The 17,189-nt window shown below is 54.0% G+C and overlaps 1 protein-coding gene across 1 annotated transcript in view; it reads left to right on the plus strand.

Moving 5' to 3' along the window:
* The window catches only part of CRAMP1 (cramped chromatin regulator homolog 1), a 50,858-nt gene that overhangs the window by 8,952 nt on the left and 24,717 nt on the right, over positions 1–17,189 (plus strand). Inside the window, exons 3-8 of the mRNA XM_029049011.1 lie at positions 4,948–5,147; positions 8,001–8,154; positions 12,451–12,534; positions 13,938–13,986; positions 14,649–14,734; positions 15,842–15,965. Coding sequence (XP_028904844.1) covers positions 4,948–5,147; positions 8,001–8,154; positions 12,451–12,534; positions 13,938–13,986; positions 14,649–14,734; positions 15,842–15,965 — 697 coding nt within the window. The remainder of the gene's footprint in view (positions 1–4,947; positions 5,148–8,000; positions 8,155–12,450; positions 12,535–13,937; positions 13,987–14,648; positions 14,735–15,841; positions 15,966–17,189) is intronic.

Below are 17,189 nucleotides of genomic sequence, written 5' to 3' on the forward strand. Positions count from 1 at the left end.
TGTCTGTCTCCCTCTCTAGACTCTAAGCTCCTTATGGGCAGGGAACGTAGCTGCTGATTTTGTTGCATCGTACTCTCCCAAGGGCTTAGCACAATACTCTGCATGTAGTAAATACTCCATAAATAGCATTGACTTAACGAGCGTTGTGCATTTTGGGTTGGTTGGTTGCCTTTATATTAGAAGACGGGGGAAGACCGGCCCGCGCGGTTTTAAATGGGGACCCGAGAGAGTGAATGACCCTGGATGAGCTGCTTACTTGTGCTATGATCAGTTCTTCCGAGTGGCTTTTTGAGTCAAAGACGTCATAGGAAGCGGACGTGCAGTTAGAACGGACCCCTTTCTTAACAGAAAAGAGAAGTTGGAGAAGCAGCATGGCCTAGTGGATAGAGCCCGGGCCCGGGAGGCAGAAGGACCTGGGTTTTAATCCCTGCTCTATGCCTGTCTGCTGTGTGATCTTGGGCAAGTCATTTCACTTCTCTGGGCTTCGGTTCCCTCAGCTGTAAAAATGGGGATTTAGACTGAGCCTTAGGTGGAACTGCAGAGAATGTATCCAACCCGATTGTCTTTACTTCTCTGGGCCTCGGTTCCCTCATCTATAAAATGGGGATCGAGACTGTGAGCTCCATGAAGGACAGAGATGGTGTCCAACCTGACTGGCTTGTATTCACCCCAGCGCTTAGTACGGTGCCTGGCACATAGTAAGTGCTTAACAAATACCATCATTATTATTATTATTACTGTACTCATGTGCGGATTTGGCATACAAATCTGTGCCCGCTCGGAGAACAAATAGGGATCGATCAGGTATCTTTTAACATGAATATATATGCTAAGAGTCAGGTCCTCGTTTCACCCAAGAGTCCCTTAGACTAAACTTCAGCCAATGGTATTTACTGAGCATTTTCTGTGCAGAGCACTGGAGAGGACGGTACAAGAGAGTGGAAAGACCAGATTGATCCCTGACCCTCCAAAGGAATATCATGTGTGCCGTGGGAGCAGAGGGAGAAAGATTGTAAGGTCCTCGAGGGCCGGGATTACATCTGTGATCTTCCAAGTGCTGAGGAGAATACTTTCCACACAGTCGCTCGGTTAGCCGTATTTATTGAGCACTTATTTCATGCAGAACACTGTACTAAGTGCTTGGGAGAGTACTTAGGGCCTTCAGAGGCGTAACTAGGACCGGATGGGCTGCCTGCGATCACCTCCCTCCCTCCCTCCCAACCCCCCTCCGGTCACCCGTGAGTAGGTTGTGAGTGACAGACCCCCACCCGCCCACCGGGCAGAGGGATGCTGGTGTTTCAGGGCAAGGAAAGATGGGAGGGGAGGGCCCTGAGACGCATAGAGAAGCAGCACGGCCTAGTGGATAGAGCCTGGTCCCGGGAGGTAGAAGGTCATGGGTCCTAATCCCGGCTCTGCTGCTGTGTGACCTTTGGCAAGTCATTTCACTTTTCTGGGCCTCAGTTCCCTCATCTGGAAAGTGGGGATTGAGACTGGGAGTCCCACATGGGACAGGGACTGTGTCCAACTTGATTAGCTAGTGTCGCCCCCAGCTCTTAGTACAGTGCCCGGAGCGTAGGGAGCGCTAAACAAATGCCATTAAAACAAGGAGGGGTGGAGAGTGTTCATTTCCTTTCATTTGAAATATCAGTCTCCTCCTGATGATCTTGGGATGGATGAGTCCCACTGGAATTAATAATAATAATAATAATAATAATAATAATTATGGCCATTATTATTATTGTATTTGTTAAGTGCTTCCTATGTGCCAGGCACTATACTAAGCAATGGGGTAGATACAAACAAATCAGGTTGGACACAGTCCCTGTTCCACCTCAGGTTCACAGTCTCAATCTCCATTTTCCAGATGAGGGAACTGAGGCCCAGAGAAGTAAAGCCACTTGCCCAAGGTTCTTTCCGCTTGCAGACAAGTGGCAGAGCTGGAATTAGAACCTGTGACCTTCTGACTCCCAGGCCTGGGCTCTGTCCACTACACCATACTGCTTCTCTGTAAATGATGCTTGTAGCCGGATCTCCCGGTCAGCGAGGGCGCTTCCTTTCCCACACTGGCAGGGTGGTCCCGGCCCCTGCCCGCTCCTGAGGCCTTCCTTACCCCTCAGCTGAGCCCGCCCTGGGGCCTGGGGCTTCCGGGCCTCCTGGGCCTCGGCCTCAGCTACCTCTTGGGGTTCAGAGGGCTGCGTGCTGATCGGTCCGTTCCCCCCCCCCCCCGCCCAGCCAGGAGCTGCCCGGCCCGGCGGACCCAAGCCAGCACTAGGGAGCTGACCGAGGCGGGCGGACCGAAACTAGGAAGCCAACCGAAGCGGGCGACGAGCGAGCCTGGCTTCCGGCCGAGAGCTCTGCCGGAGGAGAAGCATCCCTCCTGCTTGCCGCCCACCAGCCCCATCTGTCTCGTTGCAGCGTCCTTCCCGTGCCACGGCGCGCCGTTGGAGATTGGGCTTCCCCTCTGTCTTGAAATCGTTCACGCTGCCTCTCCGCTCAAACGGGCCCCGTCTGGGTTCACCAAGCCCGCAGCCGCTCGGACCCACTGCTTTCACCCCTTCCCTTCAGGGTGCCCCCTTTTAGGTGTGCCCCTTTCCCCCCTGGGAACATTACCTCAGAGTTGGGTAGATGCCTAAATCCCCATTCCACAATGTGGGCAATCTTAATAGTAATAATAATAATTCTGGTATTCTTTCAGCTCTGACTACATGCCAGCAACTATACTAAGCGCTGAGGTGGATCCAAGCAAATTGGATTGGACCCAGCTCCACGTGGGGCTCCCAGTCCCAATCCCCATTTTTCAGAGGAGGGAACCGAGGCCCAGAGAAGTGAAGTGACTTGCCCAAGGTGACACAGCAAAGTGGCGGAGCCGGAATCAAAACCCGAGACCTCCCGACTCCCAGGCCTGGCTCTCTGTCCACTGTATCGTCCTGCTTCTGTGCTCCGGTTGACGTCGGATCCTGGGTCCAGGCATCCTTCTGACAGGGCCAAGATGGTCCACACAGTCCCGGCCACCCCTCAGACACGGACTTTTTTGCGTGGCGCCGTCCTTTTCAACGTCTACCGTGCCTGGTGCTGCTTTTCCCCCCTGCTTCGCCATGAAACCACATGGCGTAGTGGAGAGAGCCTGGGTGTGGTGGGAGTCAGAAGGTCACGGGTTTTAATCCTGACTCCACCACTTGTCTGCTGGGTGACCTTCGGCAAGCCGCTTCACTTCTCTGTGCCTCGGTTATCTCATCTGTAAAATTGGGATTGAGGCTGTGAGTCCCACATGGGACGGGGCTCTGGTGCCCAACTGGATTTGCTCGTATCCACCCTATCACTTAATACAGTGCCTGGAACGTACTAAGCGCTTAACAAATACCATTTACCCTTTGTTTCAAGGATTTGAAAATCAGGCTGGGCAGTGAGGTCTATTTCTTCATTGGTCGTGGGGTTTTTTGGGCAAGTATTCCTTTATTTTGTTGAAATGACCCCAGGCTTTTTTTTTGTTTTTTGCTTTAACCGCCTTCTCCCATCTCTGAGAAGTGACTTAACTGAGTCAGAACCCGGGTGCTAATCACAGCTCCGCTACGTGCCTGCTTTACGACCTTGTGCAAGTCACTTCACTTCTCTGGGCCTCAGTTATCTCATCTGTAAAATGGGGGTAAAAGTGTGAGCCCCACGTGGGACAGGGACTGTGTCCAACCTGATTAACCTGAATCTACTCCAGCGCTTAGAACGGCGCCTGGCACATAGCAAGCGCTTAACAAGTATCGTGAGTAGTTTTATTATTATCTCTCCCCAGCAGTCAGGCGACTTGAAAATCAAATCCATTAGAATCAGACCGGTGGAAATACGAAGGCTACGGAGGGTCCCCTGCCTCCCGCCCAGCCCCAGGGGGCCGGGGCGACGGCCGAGCTTTGGATCTCTTGTCCCCAGGACAGTGAACCCGCACGGAGGGCCCGGTAGGAGTGCCAGCATTTTCCCCAGCCCCACTCCCGCTCTGCAAGCCACCCCTGCCCGGCCCGTTTCCAGTGGAGCAGGGAGCACGGTGTGTGAGCAGGCGGTCTCACCTCACTCACTGCCGACCTCTTGCCCACGGCCTGCCTCTGTCCCAGGATGCTCCCCCTCCTCAGATCCTACAGACGGTTACTCTCCCCACCTTCAAAGCTTTATTGAAGGCATGTCTCCTCCAGGAGGCCTTCCCCGACTACACCCTCCACTCCTCTTCTCCCACTCCCTCTGTGTCCCCCTGACTTTCTCCCTTTGTACTTCCCCCCTCCCAGCCTCACACCACTCATGTCCAGATCTGTCATTTATTTGTATTCATGTCTGTCTCCTCCCACCTCTAGACCGTAAACTCGTTGTGGGCAAGAAATATGTCTGTTGGTGTATCGTACTCTCCCAAGCGCTTAGTACAGTTACTCTGCACACAGTAAGCACTCAGTAAATACAGCTGAAGGGATAAATGAATAAATGGCAGCAAGCTGAGGGATGGGGGCGTATAGCACACTGCGGAGTACCCGCAAAGGCTTTCTAATAATAATGATTATGGTATTTGTTAAGCGTCTACTAGGTGCCAGGCACCCGGGACCCCTTGGCCGTCAAAATACCTGCAGCCAAATGAAGCGGACGGTGACCGGATCAGGCATGGCGACTCAAGCCGGTCATTTTTGGGGATGCCCGCCGGGCCCGTCCACCCCACCGATCACTCCGGGCCCAAAACTCTCCCCCTGCCATCGGCCCGGCCCTTCCTCTCCCGGCAGACTCAGCTCTCTCGATTCCCAGAGGCACGTCCTCCCCCTCAGGCCCCCGGAAGGGCGGTTGAGAATGATGTACTCCGTGACGGTCCTCGGATCGACTGGACGGGCCTGCGGAGGAGGCGTCCAGTAGACCGCCCTGGCCCGGTCCTCCCCCGAGGCGAACCCAATCGACGGCCCGGCCCCCTGTTGTGTTTTCTCTCCGAAGGAGCGGATAATGGAGGGGCGTCGTCAGCCGCGGGGGCGCCGCCCGTCCCCGGCAGCGGCCCGCCCGCGGCCGGCTCCAAGTCGGCCACCAGGAACCCAGGCTCTTCGGCTGGCGAGAAGGAAGAAGGGAAGAAGGTCAGGAGGCAGTGGGAATCGTGGAGCACCGAGGATAAGAACACTTTCTTCGAGGGGCTTTATGAGGTGGGTGAAAGGGGACGAGGACGGGCATCTGTTGGGCCAGGCGGGCTGGAGGGGAAGCGCCCCGCGAGCAAGGATCCCGTCCACTAACCGTTTGGCACCAGGCTCCGCTCACGGCAGACACCCTGATGCGTGCGTGATAACGATAGATCTTCTCCCAACCGGTCCTCTCCTTCTCGGGGGCCCCCCGCACCCTGAATATCGGCCTTTATCCGTCGATCCAGACATCCCCAAGAAGGCAGCCGCCTCAGAATCGCCGACGACATCCCGAGGAACAGCACCCTCGGTTTTTTTCATCCGCCGCTTCCCGTTTTCCCCTTTCCCGATAGGAAAACGTTTGGGCGCTTGCGTTTCCGAGCAGGAGAAAGTTTTCTTTAAGGGGGAGGGTCTTGGGGAAATCACAGATGGCATGACCTCCGGGGACTAGTTTTCACAGAGGCTCCAGCAGAAGCTTAGAGGGAGGGAAGTGGGGGGCCGGGGCGAGAGCGGCCAAGACGTTTTCTGGTGGCCTGACCTTTGTCGGCAGGATAGAAGAAGAGTTTCACTCGACTCTTGGAGACGCGTGTCTTGGGTCGTGCCCAATTTGATGATCTCATATCCACTCCAGCGCTTAGTACAGTCCCTGGTATATAGTAAGCACTTGACAGATGCCACAGCGGCCCTCTCAGCGGCCGGCCGATTGCAGTCCAGACCATTTCTGCTCTGATGGTTGGCTAAGAAGACTCTTGATGTCCCTCATTGGCCAAATGACCCACCCTGGAGGTTTTCCACCCTGGGGGTTTTCCTCCGAGAGATCTTTGCAGTCCATTTCTCTTTCTGTGCTGCCAATCTCCTCACCCACCCCCCGGGTCCTCTGATCTTCTCATCGTTCGGCATCGGCTCCCTTCTCTTCACTGGCCTCAGCGCTTGCCCCATCCTCTCCGGATGCCCTTCCGTTTTCCCCGTCCCCTTTTGGGGTGTCTCTTCTTTCTTAGGGACTTTTCTACTCTCTTGTCCTTATTTTCAAAAGTCACGGCCTTTCCGTCCTTGACCGATTACGTGTCTTGTTTCCTTCTACCTTGGGAGCTGAGGAGGGCGTCGGTGCCCGGGCCTGGGGTTCAGAGGACACGGCTGCTAATCTCTGCTCTGTGACCCGGGGCAAGTCGCTTCATTTCTCTGGGCCTCAGTTTCCTCATCTGGAAAATGGAAATCCATTGTCATTTCTGTTCTCCCTGCCCCCTTAGACTGCGAGCCCCATGTCGGACAGGGACTGTGTCCGACCTGATTTTCCTGCGTCTGGTACAGTGCTTGATAACCGTAAATGTTTAACAAACACTATTATTATTATGATTCATCGTCATCAACACATTGAGTGTGTGTGGGTAATGATCCCCGTTCCCCATTTGCAATTCACCTCTCCCCAGTCATGTGACTTTTGAGTTAACTCTTCCTTTTTCCCATATAATAACTCCCCCCTGAGTCCGAGTTAAACATCGGAGTGGAACAAAGCTAGTTAGCAGCATGGCGTAGTTGGTAGAGCCCGGACCCGGGAGTCAGAAGGTCAGGGGTTCTAATTCCAGTTCCGCCACTTGCCTGCTGTTTGACCATGGGCAAGTCATTTTGCTTCTCTGGCCCTCAGTTCCCTCATCTGAAAAATGGGGATGAAGACTGTGAGCCCCATGTGGGACATGGACTGTGTCTAACCCGATTAGCTTGTATCTACCCCAGCGCTTAGTACAGTGCCCACTCAGGACTCACTGCCTGTCGTACACATTCTCTTGCAGTTTCTCCCAAATTCTTGCCTCAGTTTTCATCCCTTCTTGGCTTTCAGTCTTTCTTTTCGGTGGTTTGCCCTCGAGCATAGGTCGAGCCCTCAAAGGGCTCAACGCCCTGTCGGTTCCTAGCGAAGGCGTTGGAGTTTTTCAGAAGGGCGCGGTGCTCAGGTTTAGCTTTGAAGTATCTGCTTCTGAGATTGAGGCATCCCCCCATCGTTCCCCAGAAGTCCTTCCAAATGACATTTTGGAACTAAAAAAAACCTCGATTTTTCCTGATGTGAGACTAGACCCCCCAGCCTAGGGCCACGTCTGGGAGAAATCTCGTGCCCTTTTCCCCCCAACTTGGGCGAACTGGGCCCCGGCCGGTCCACGAGGCCAGAGGTGCAGGCCGTGACTCCCTCGTGTCGTGTTAGCCAGCGCTTAGAACAGTGCTCTGCACATAGTAAGCGCTTAACAAATACCAACATTATTATTATTATTATTAACCCTTCCTCCGGAAGGACCAACGATAATTCTACCGTTGGATCATTCTACCCCTCCCTCTCTCACCCCATGTGTAGTTGGAGCTGAATTGACCAGGAATTTCCGCTAGGGGGTTCGGATGGGGAATTTTGATTGCTCCCCAATTCCTTCTGCTGTCCCATAATTCTCTTCCACTGTGCGGAAAACTCCCCGGGTCCTCCTCTGTTGTTCGACTGGCATTCTTTGCCAAGAGGTTCTCGGGCCTGCTAGGTCCCGGCAGATCCTCGAGACGGTAAGTGGGAAGTTTCCCTTTTTACCGTGCTTAATGCAGTGCTCTGTACACAGTAGATGCTCAACAAGCACCACTTTGATTTATTATTTTCCCTCCTCTTTTGCTGGTGGGGCTCTTCCCGCGCCCCCATGGTTTGACCCCAGAGTTTCTCTTACTCAAAGATCTCACGTGGACCTAGGGGAAAGGATTCCATTTTATGGGAGGGCGGAGGGAGAGAGAGAGAAGGTTGCTCGTCTTCATGGCCCACCTCCTTCCCACCGCGCGGAGTTGGCGAAACCCCTCCGGGGTCGCCCTTGGGCAAGCACCCTGGCTCCCTTCCGCCCCTCTAACCCAGGCTCTGCCTTTCAGCACGGGAAAGACTTCGAAGCCATCCAGAACAACATCGCCCTAAAGTACAAGAAGAAAGGCAAGCCGGCCAGCATGGTGAAAAACAAAGAGCAGGTTCGCCACTTCTACTATCGTACCTGGCACAAGATCACCAAGTACATCGACTTCGACAATGGTCAGTGCCTGGGAGGGGTCGTTGCCCCACCTCTGCCCGGGGTGCGCCAGGGCCGGCGGGGGGGAACCCGGAGGGCGAGGGAGAAACGTTACCCGTCGGACGGGACCAGGGACGAGAGCCTCTCACTAGCCCGGTCTGAGGAAGGGTTATCCCGAGCCTCGGTGGGCCCGCCGATAAATGGGCTTCCTTCACCCGGGCGAGAGCTTTAGGTTCAGGAGGCCCTCCCCGCAGCTTGAACGGATTCCAGTAGATCATCACGTGTACCAGGCCGGGGATCTGCGTGCTGTAAGCGCTCGATAAATGGCACTGATTGATGGATGGATGGATAAACTGCTGATTGTGTGTCCGGACCCCCCATCTGGTCTGGACCCCTCGGTCCCCTCTTCCAGTTCCATCTGCTGGGCCATCTCGTCCGGTCATTTTATACCAGACAAGGGAAAAAATGAAATTCCTCCTCTGGTCCAGTTTTCCGGTGGCGGCAATAAGAACAGTCCCCATCCTCGGTGTCTGTGAGCCCTCGCCCGCTGCTAGGGGATTCCGCGCTCTTCTCCGGCCACATCTAACTCCTCCATCTGTCGCCCCATCAGGCAATCGGTCGGTGGTATCTTTTGAGCGCTTACTGTGGGCCGAGCACTGGACTATAAACCAGGTCCCTCTGACACCCTGGCTCGGGCCTTATCCACTAGGCTGCGTCACTCTGCTCGTCAATTCCTCCTTTCCTTTCTCCCTGTTCTCTCCCCGCCGCTGACTCCTCTTCCCATCCTTCCCTTTCATTCTCATCCCCGCTGCTGCTCTTCTGGATGATTTGGCAGGGACCTAGAACCACCGCTTCTCTATTCGCACCCGCTCCGGAATTTTACCTCCTCCCGCTCTTTCCCTGACCCCACGACGAGATTCATTTTATTTCCTTCCAGCCGAATGTCCGTTCGGAACCCCCCGAGCTCCCCGTTGAGGCTGCACGAGGTCTCGAGAGCCTCGGTCCGGGCCTCCTGTCCCCGTGTCCTCTCTCGTCCACGGTCCAATTCGTTAGAGGGCTTGTGGGGAGTACAGATGTAGTTTGTGCCGTGGCTGGATTTGCTCCTCGTTCAGCCGCTTCAGGTGACTGCAGCGTGGCGCTCCACGTGTACATATTCGCGCTCCCGTGAGTAGTCGTGTATACCCTTGTCGAGTAAATGCGTGTGTGTCTTCATGTAGACCACACATGTGTAAACCCGATGCACGAGTGTAGGAGAGTACTCCTTATGTCATAGCTTTCAATCCACCGATCCTATTTACTGAGCGCTTATGGTGTGCAGACTCTTAGGAGAGTACAATGTTACAGAGTTGGTAGGTCCGTTCCCTGCCCACAACCAGCTTACAGTCTAGATGAGGGGAGATAAGATATTAATATAAATGAGTAAATAAATGACCAATATGGACGTAAGTGCTGTGAGGCTGAGGGAAGGGTGAATAAAGGGAATAAATCCATGTAAAAGGGCGACACAGAAGGGAGTGAAGGGAGAAGGAATGAGGGCCTTAGTCGGGGAAGGCCTCTTGAAGGAGATGTGCCCTTCAGTGAGGCCCTGAAGGTGGGGGGAGTGATCGTCTCTCGGATAGGAAGAGAGAGGGTGTTCCAGACCAGAGGCAGGACGTGGGCAAGAGGTCGGCGATGGGACAGGCGAGATCTAGGTACAGTGAGGAGGTTGGCATTAGAGGTGTGAGGTGTGCAGGCTAAATTGGAGTCAGAGAACAGTGAGGTGAGGTAAGAGGGGGTAAGGGTATTGACTGCTTTGTAGCTGATGGAGAGGAATTTCTGTTCGATGTGGGAATGGATGGGCAATCACTTCTTCAGGTGTCAGGAAACATGGACTGAACGTTTTTGTGGAAAAATGACCCTGACAGCAGGGCTTACCAAGGATTGGGCTGTTGCCTAGACTTTGGGGATTAGTGAGAAACGGTGTGGCTTAGTAGAAGCAGCGTAGGCCTGGACGTCAGAGCACCTGGGTTCTAATCCCAGGTCTCCCTCTTGTCTGCCGCGTGACCTTGGGGGAGTCGCTTCACGTGGAGATTAAGACTGTGAACCTCATGTGGGACAGGGACTGTGCCCAACCAGATCATCTCGTATCTACCGAGAAGCAGCGTGGCTTTGTGGAAAGATGACAGGCTTGGGAGTCAGAGGTCGTGGGTTCTAATCCCAACTCTGCCACCTGTCAACTGTGTGACTTTGGGCAAGTCACTTCACTTCTTTGGGCCTCAGTTACTTCATCTTTAAAATGGGGATCAAGACTGTGAGCCCCACGTGGGACAACCTGATAACTTTGTGTCTATCCCAGCGCTTAGAAGAGTGCCTGACACATAGTAAGCGCTTAGCAAATGCTATTATTATTATTATTACCCCAGCTCCTGACACATGGTAAGCACTTAACAGATACCATTAAGAAAAATGTGGAAGTCTTGTGTTTTCCATTTTTTGCCCAAAGCCGGAAGGAGCAGCGTACATTCATCCATCCATTCAGTCGTATTTATTGAGCACTTGCTGTGTGCAAAGCACTCTAGTAAGCGCTTGGGAGAGTACAGTATACCAACAGACAAATTCCCTGACAACAGCAAGGTCACGGACCATGCAAAATGAACAGAAAATTCGACATCTGCAGCTAGAGAGACGTAGATGGCTTTGTACACCTCTAGTTGGTCTCTAGCTTCTCTTCTGGGAAATGGGGGATATCCAGATCTGCCCCTGTGCTCCGTACGAAGATGCTTGGAAGGGTAATGGGGGTCACCGTTGAGCCGGCGCTTTGGAAAAATCGAAACACAGTCAAAATCCAAACCCCTGATTGTGTTTGATTTCTTTTTTTTTGTTTAAGCCAGAGTGGCTTGGTGAATTCCCCTGAGGTCCGTTGGCTTGTCCTCAGCTCTTTCAACCCTCCTTGGGTCTAGTCCTTGGGTCTTGGGTGACCCCTGCTTGCCTGAGCCATGTCTCTCCTCTGTTTCTCTTTTCCCAGTGGCCTCCTCCCCCCACTCCCGATTGTGAGTCCCTCAGGGGACTCAGGGATCGACAGTGTCGGAATATTTTGCCCGTAGTGCGGGGCTCAGCACAGAGCGGGCACTTGTGTTGAAAATTTGAAAACGCCCATCCTCCTGCTGCATGAGCCAGAAGAAATGCATGTGTGAACAGAGATTCAGAAGAGGGAACCAGTAGTTATTATCAATAATAATTATAACCATTCATTCAGTTGTATTTATTGAGGGCTTACTGTATGCAGAGCACTGTTCTAATGGCTTGGGAGTGCAATAATAATGATATTTATGCACTCACTATGTTCCAAGCAAGATATTAAGCACTGGGATAGCTCTGGGATCATCAGGTCTTACACAGTCCCTGTCCCATATGGGGCTCCCCGTCTAAGAGGAAGGGAGAACAGGTATTGAATCCCTATTTTCCAGATGAGGAAACTGAGGCCCAGTGAAGCGACTTGCCCCTGGCCACACAGCAGACAAGTGGCGGAGCTTGGATTAGGACCCAAGACCCTCCGACTCCCAGCCCGGGCTCTATCCGCCATCCCCCGCCCCCCAACCTGCCCCTGAACCACCCAGAGCTGTAGGCATTATAATAAGTCCACTCCAATTCACCGGTCCGGCTTGGTGCCCCGTGGACCGCACCCCCCGGCAGGGTGACAGGCGGCAGATTGAAAGCTGAGCCGCCAAGAACCGGGGCCTGTCGGTGTGTCCTTTCTCCCAGGATCCTTTGCAGGACCTCCATTGCTCGCCATTCCTTCCCCGAGGTGCTTTACCCAGTCCCATCTAAGTGATGCGTGGAAGCTCCCCCGGCTTGGCCCGGAGCAAAATACCAGTGACTGATCCAGGGAGAGTCCGGTAGTGGGTACTGTCTGTCTCCCCCGCCCTCAAGGAGCTTACGTCTCGTGTCCCGATCTCACTCCCCTTGGCCCGTCTCTTGATCGTACTGAGCTTTGATGGGGAGTGGCACTGCTAGGGTGGGTTTTTGAGAAGGTTTTTTATTCTATTCGCATGCCCCCGCCCCCCAAAAAATAATGGTTTCACAGCCCATGATCCTTACTACTCACTTGTCTGGTCTGTCTGCTTCACTTGTGGCAGGGGAGAGTGTCTTTTTCGATTTATTTCCAATTCTCCTCACTCCACTCCTTGGTCCCAGTTGTTGGGGATTTTGGTTTTTGGCTTTTTTTTTTTCTTTTTCTCATTTTCTCTTCCTGTCAGTCGCACGTCTGATCCACCTTTGGGAGTTGATGGTATATTTTTGGTTTTGTTTTCCCCACTCCCCGAAACCCCTTCTCTTTTCAGTGTTTTCCCGCGGGCTGAAGAAATCGTCCCAGGAGCTGTATGGGCTGATCTGCTACGGGGAGCTGCGGAAGAAGATCGGGGGGTGTGAGTACAATTCGCTGCTGCAGATGGGGTTTGCCCCAACTCCCCCTCCCGTTCCCCAACCCCCTCCGGAAGGTGGCTCGGTTAACAGAAGTCCCCAGGAGCGACTTTTGTTTGGGACCCTCTCCCGACTTCCAGACTGGCCCTCGGATAACGTACGGCTTCAAGAGAGGCCAGAACTAAAGAAGGGGGGCTGGAGTTGAGCAGTTAGAATACCTTGCTCCCGACAGTATTTATCACAATTACAAGGTGTGCGGGCTCTGGAAGCAGCAGGCCCAACTGGATAGAACCCGAGTCTGGGAGTCAGAAGGTCGTGGGTTCTAATCCCAGCTCTGCCGCTTGTCTGCTGTGTATCCTGAGGCAAGTCATTTCACTTCCCTGAGCCTCGGTTCCCTCATTTGGAAAATGGGGATTAAGACTGTGAACCCCATGAGGGACAGGGACTGTGTCCAACGCGATTTGCTTGCTTGGATCCACCCCAGCGCTTAGTACAGGGCCTGGCACATAGAGAGCATCTAACAAATGCCACGATTACGACTGTTAACAAAAGAGCAGATGCTGGAGTTAAGCACTTAAAATACCTTGCTCCTGACAGTATTTGTTGAGCAATTATGAGGTGTCGGGCCGAGTACTGGGCTCTGGAAGCAGCATGGCATAGTGGAGAGATCACAGGCCTGGGAGTCAGTAGGACCTGGGTTCTAATCCCAGCTCCACCACTTGTCTGCTGTGTGACCTGGACAGGTCACTTCACTTCTCTGGGCCTCAGTTGCCTCATCTGTAAAATGGGTTTTAAGACTGGAGTCCCATGTGGGACAGGGACTGCATCCAACCTGATCAGCTTCTATCTACCCCAGTGCTTCGAACAGAGTTTGACCCAGAGTAAGTGCTTAGCAAATATTATTGTTTTTTTTCCTCTGGGATTGAATCACTTTGGCATCCCAGATGATCCAAAGAAACTTCACGCTCTGTCTGGTTCCAGAGCCGGGAAGTATTTATCTGGGACCCCAGTTTCTTTGGAACCCAGGTTGAGTCATTTCTTCTTTTTGAAGAAGAGCTCGAGTGGGGTAAAGAGGCCGGAGGGCCATCTTGGTTGCCCCCGTCCTCCTTCTGCACTAGTCCGGGTTCAGCGGAAGCCAGCGATGAAAATTCCCCGCTCTCCAGCCACCGGGTTCCCGGGTTTTTGTCCGGTGGTCCCCGATCCCTTTCCTAGCTCTGCCCCGGCCTTCCAGGTGACCTCAGACAAGCCACTTCGTCTCTCTGGGCTTCTATTTCTCCACTTTGTAAGACTCGCAGAATGACGTAGTAGATAGGAGCTTACTGAATGTAACTTATTCCGGGGGGTGTCCGAGCTGTTCTTCTCTTATTCGACCCCGGTTTCTCATCGGTGTGTTGTCTCTCTTTTGAAGGTATGGACGATAAGAATGCCACAAAGCTGAACGAACTTATTCAGGTTGGGTAAGTGACTCCGATTTCGCAACTGTAGTGGGCTGTGCTTACGGTCTCACGTCCAGCCAGTTGTCCTAGCCCGCCAGGGCCCTTTCACAACTCCACGTTACTAGCTCTAACACTTACACGCATATTTAGACCTACTCTCGGCACGTACGGGTAGAGATTAGATATCTCTGAAGCATCGTGGCCTAGTGGAAAGAACCCGGGCCTGCGAGTCAGAAGGACATAGGTTCTAATCCTGACTCGGCCACGTGCCTGCTGTGTGGTCTTGGGAAGTCACTTCGCTTCTCTGGGTCTCAGTTCCCTCATCTGGAAAATGGGGATTGAGAGTTGGAGCCCCATGTGGGAACGGGGCTGTGTCCACCTTGATTGCCTTGTATCTATCCCAGGCCTTAGAACAGTGCATGGCACATAGTAAGCGCTTAACAGATATCATTGTTGGTGACTGGGGTCCTCCTCCCGAGTTGCCTGCAGCTTCTGGGGGCAGCGGGGGCGTGGGAGGGTTAGGATTGGTGGGAGCAATGGGGGCAACTATAGCTTCCCCGACATTATGGTCCTTCCCAGTTATGCGGTCCTTTTTCCCCGATCGGCCTTCCGGCCGGGCCCCACAGAACTCCTTAAAAGTCCATCTCCTTTTCTCCTTTTGTCTTTTGATCCTCCTAATGCAGGGCCACCACTGTGCGCTACAAAGGGCGAAATCTGCGCATTAAAGCTCCCATGTGCCGGGCCCTGAAGAAACTCTGTGACCCAGACGGTATGTATGGGAGACCCAAGGGGGGGGGGGTGCGGTGTCCTCCATTCTTCCCTGTGCCTGGGAGAGTCGGCTCCCTTTCCCCACACCCCCGGACTCACTGGCACGAGCGAATTCAGAGACTGTCGGGGTTTAGTTCCGCTGGCTCCGGCCACCAACCTCCAGACCCCCGTGAACCCTTGGGGGAGCGGGGAACGGCGGCCTACGTGGCCAGAATCGTCCAGGTCAACCCCCCCCCCCCCGAGATGAGCCAGTTTGGGATCCTTGAATAAGTCCATCCTGGGAGGATGGAGGGAGGTTTGTCACTGGCCGCTCACAAGGCTTCACGTAAAAAGTCACCGTGACCTAACCAGGATGGTGAGGGACTGTCAGGGAGGGGTCCTTGCTTTGATACGTCCATTCAGACGGTAGTATGTATTGAGCGCCTACTGTGTGTAGAGAAGACTGCTCTGAGCTCCCTGGGAGGAGTCAGGGGTATTTATTGAGTGCTGTGTACAGAACACTGGACTAAGCACTTGGGAGGGTACAGTCGAACAATAAACAGAAACATTCCCCACCCACAACGAGATAGACACTGATATAAATAAATGACAGGTATGTACATAAGTGCTGTGGGCCTTGGAGGGGGGTGAATAAAGGGAGCAAGTCAGGGCAACCAGATGGAAGTGGGTGAAGAGGAAAGGAGGGCTTAGTCTGGGAAGGCCTCTTGGAGGGGAGGTGCCTTCAATAAGGCTTGGAAGTGGGGGCACAGAAGGAGTGGTCGACAAGATACCTGCCCTCGAGGAGCTTACAAAATGCGGCAGGGAAACTCCCAGGTGTCTGCTCAGCCCTGATTCTGGCCCCAAGGAGGGGGAGACCTTAAACAGGATTGTGCTTCGAGGTGGCGTGCCGAGAATGCCGGGGTTTCCGTGGAGAATCGTCTCGCATTCGAAGAACCGTCCCCTTGTCCGTCGGGGTGCCGCCTCCCTGCCGCTACCTTGCTGCTCTCCCCTCTCACGGCCACTCACCCACCCAGGCTCGGGGGGAGTTGTGGACAGAGGCGCTGGGCCGGTCCCGGCCCTCACGGATGACCCCGGTCAGAGTGAGTCTGTTATCCTGTTCTCGTCCCAGGCCTGAGTGACGAGGAGGACCAGAAGCCGGTGCGTCTTCCCCTGAAGGTCCCTGTGGAGCTGCAGCCCCGAAACAACCACGCCTGGGCCCGGGTACAGAGCCTGGCCCAGAATCCGCGTCTCAGGTGACCCCGCCACCAGAGGCTGGCGCGGGGGAGGGCCGGGGGAGAGAGCGGTCCGAATGACGGGGGTCGGTCCTTCCCGTGACCGTTCTGTCCCGGCAGAGTTTCTCAAACTGTGGACCTCGTGGCTCCGTGGAGAGAGGATGGGCCTTGGAATCCGAAGGGCCTGGGTTCTCATCCCGCCTCCACCACTTGTGTGCTGCTGGGTGACTGGGCAAATCACTTCACTTTCCTGGGCTTCAGTTCCCTCACCTGTAAAATGGGGGATTAAAGGCTCACGAGCCCCATGTGGGACATGGACCGTGTCCAACCTGATTAGTTTGTATCTCCTCCAGTGCTTAGTACAGTGCCTACAACCTACTAAGAGCTTACCATAAACCAACCCCTCCTAAGGGGAGGAAAATAAAAATCTTTTGTACAAAATGGGCCGAGGACAGAATCCAATAGAGGGAGACTTGGGGAGGGATTTTCTTGGGGTGGCAGAGGGAGGATGTGGGCTCCATTGGCTTCTGAGGCTGATGGATGGGAGTGACCCCCTTCTGGGAACAGGTGGGCTCGAGAGAGCCGGAGCCCGTCACCGGGGGGGCACAGGCGGGGTGATCGGAGAGCTGGGTCAGTGCACAAACGAGGGGAGCTGTGGTCTGGGAAGGAAGACCAAGGTGCCCAGGGGAAGGAACGAGCACCAAATCAATAAAGCGCAGTAGCGATTAGGGTATTGATTTTTTTGTTATGGTATTTAAGCCAGGCACTGTTCTAAGCGCTGGGGGAGATGCAAGCTAACCCCTTATGGGGCTCACAGTCTTCACCCCCATTTTACAGATGAGGGAACTGAGGCCCAGAGAAGTGAAGTGACTTGTCCAAGGACACACAGCAGACACGTGGCGGAGCCGGGAAGCAGCATGGCGTAGTGGAAAGAGCCCGGGCCTGGGAATCAGAAGGTCATGGATTCTAATCCCACCTCTGCTGCTTGTCTGCTGTGTGACTTTGGCTGAGTCAGCTTACTTCTCTATGCCTCAGTTACCTCATCTGTAAAATGGGAATTGGGTCTGTGAACTCCCTGTGAGACAAGGACTGTGTCCAACCCAATTTGCTTGTATCCATCCCAGTGCTTAGTACAATGCCCGGCACAAAGTAAGCGCTTAACGGATACCACAGTTGTTATTATTAACTCAGGTCCTTGCGACTCCCAGGCCCGGCCTCTATCCACTAGGCCAAGCTTTTTGCCTG

This window comes from Ornithorhynchus anatinus, chromosome 21 (genome assembly GCF_004115215.2).
Source record: "Ornithorhynchus anatinus isolate Pmale09 chromosome 21, mOrnAna1.pri.v4, whole genome shotgun sequence".
Classification (NCBI taxonomy): domain Eukaryota; kingdom Metazoa; phylum Chordata; class Mammalia; order Monotremata; family Ornithorhynchidae; genus Ornithorhynchus; species Ornithorhynchus anatinus.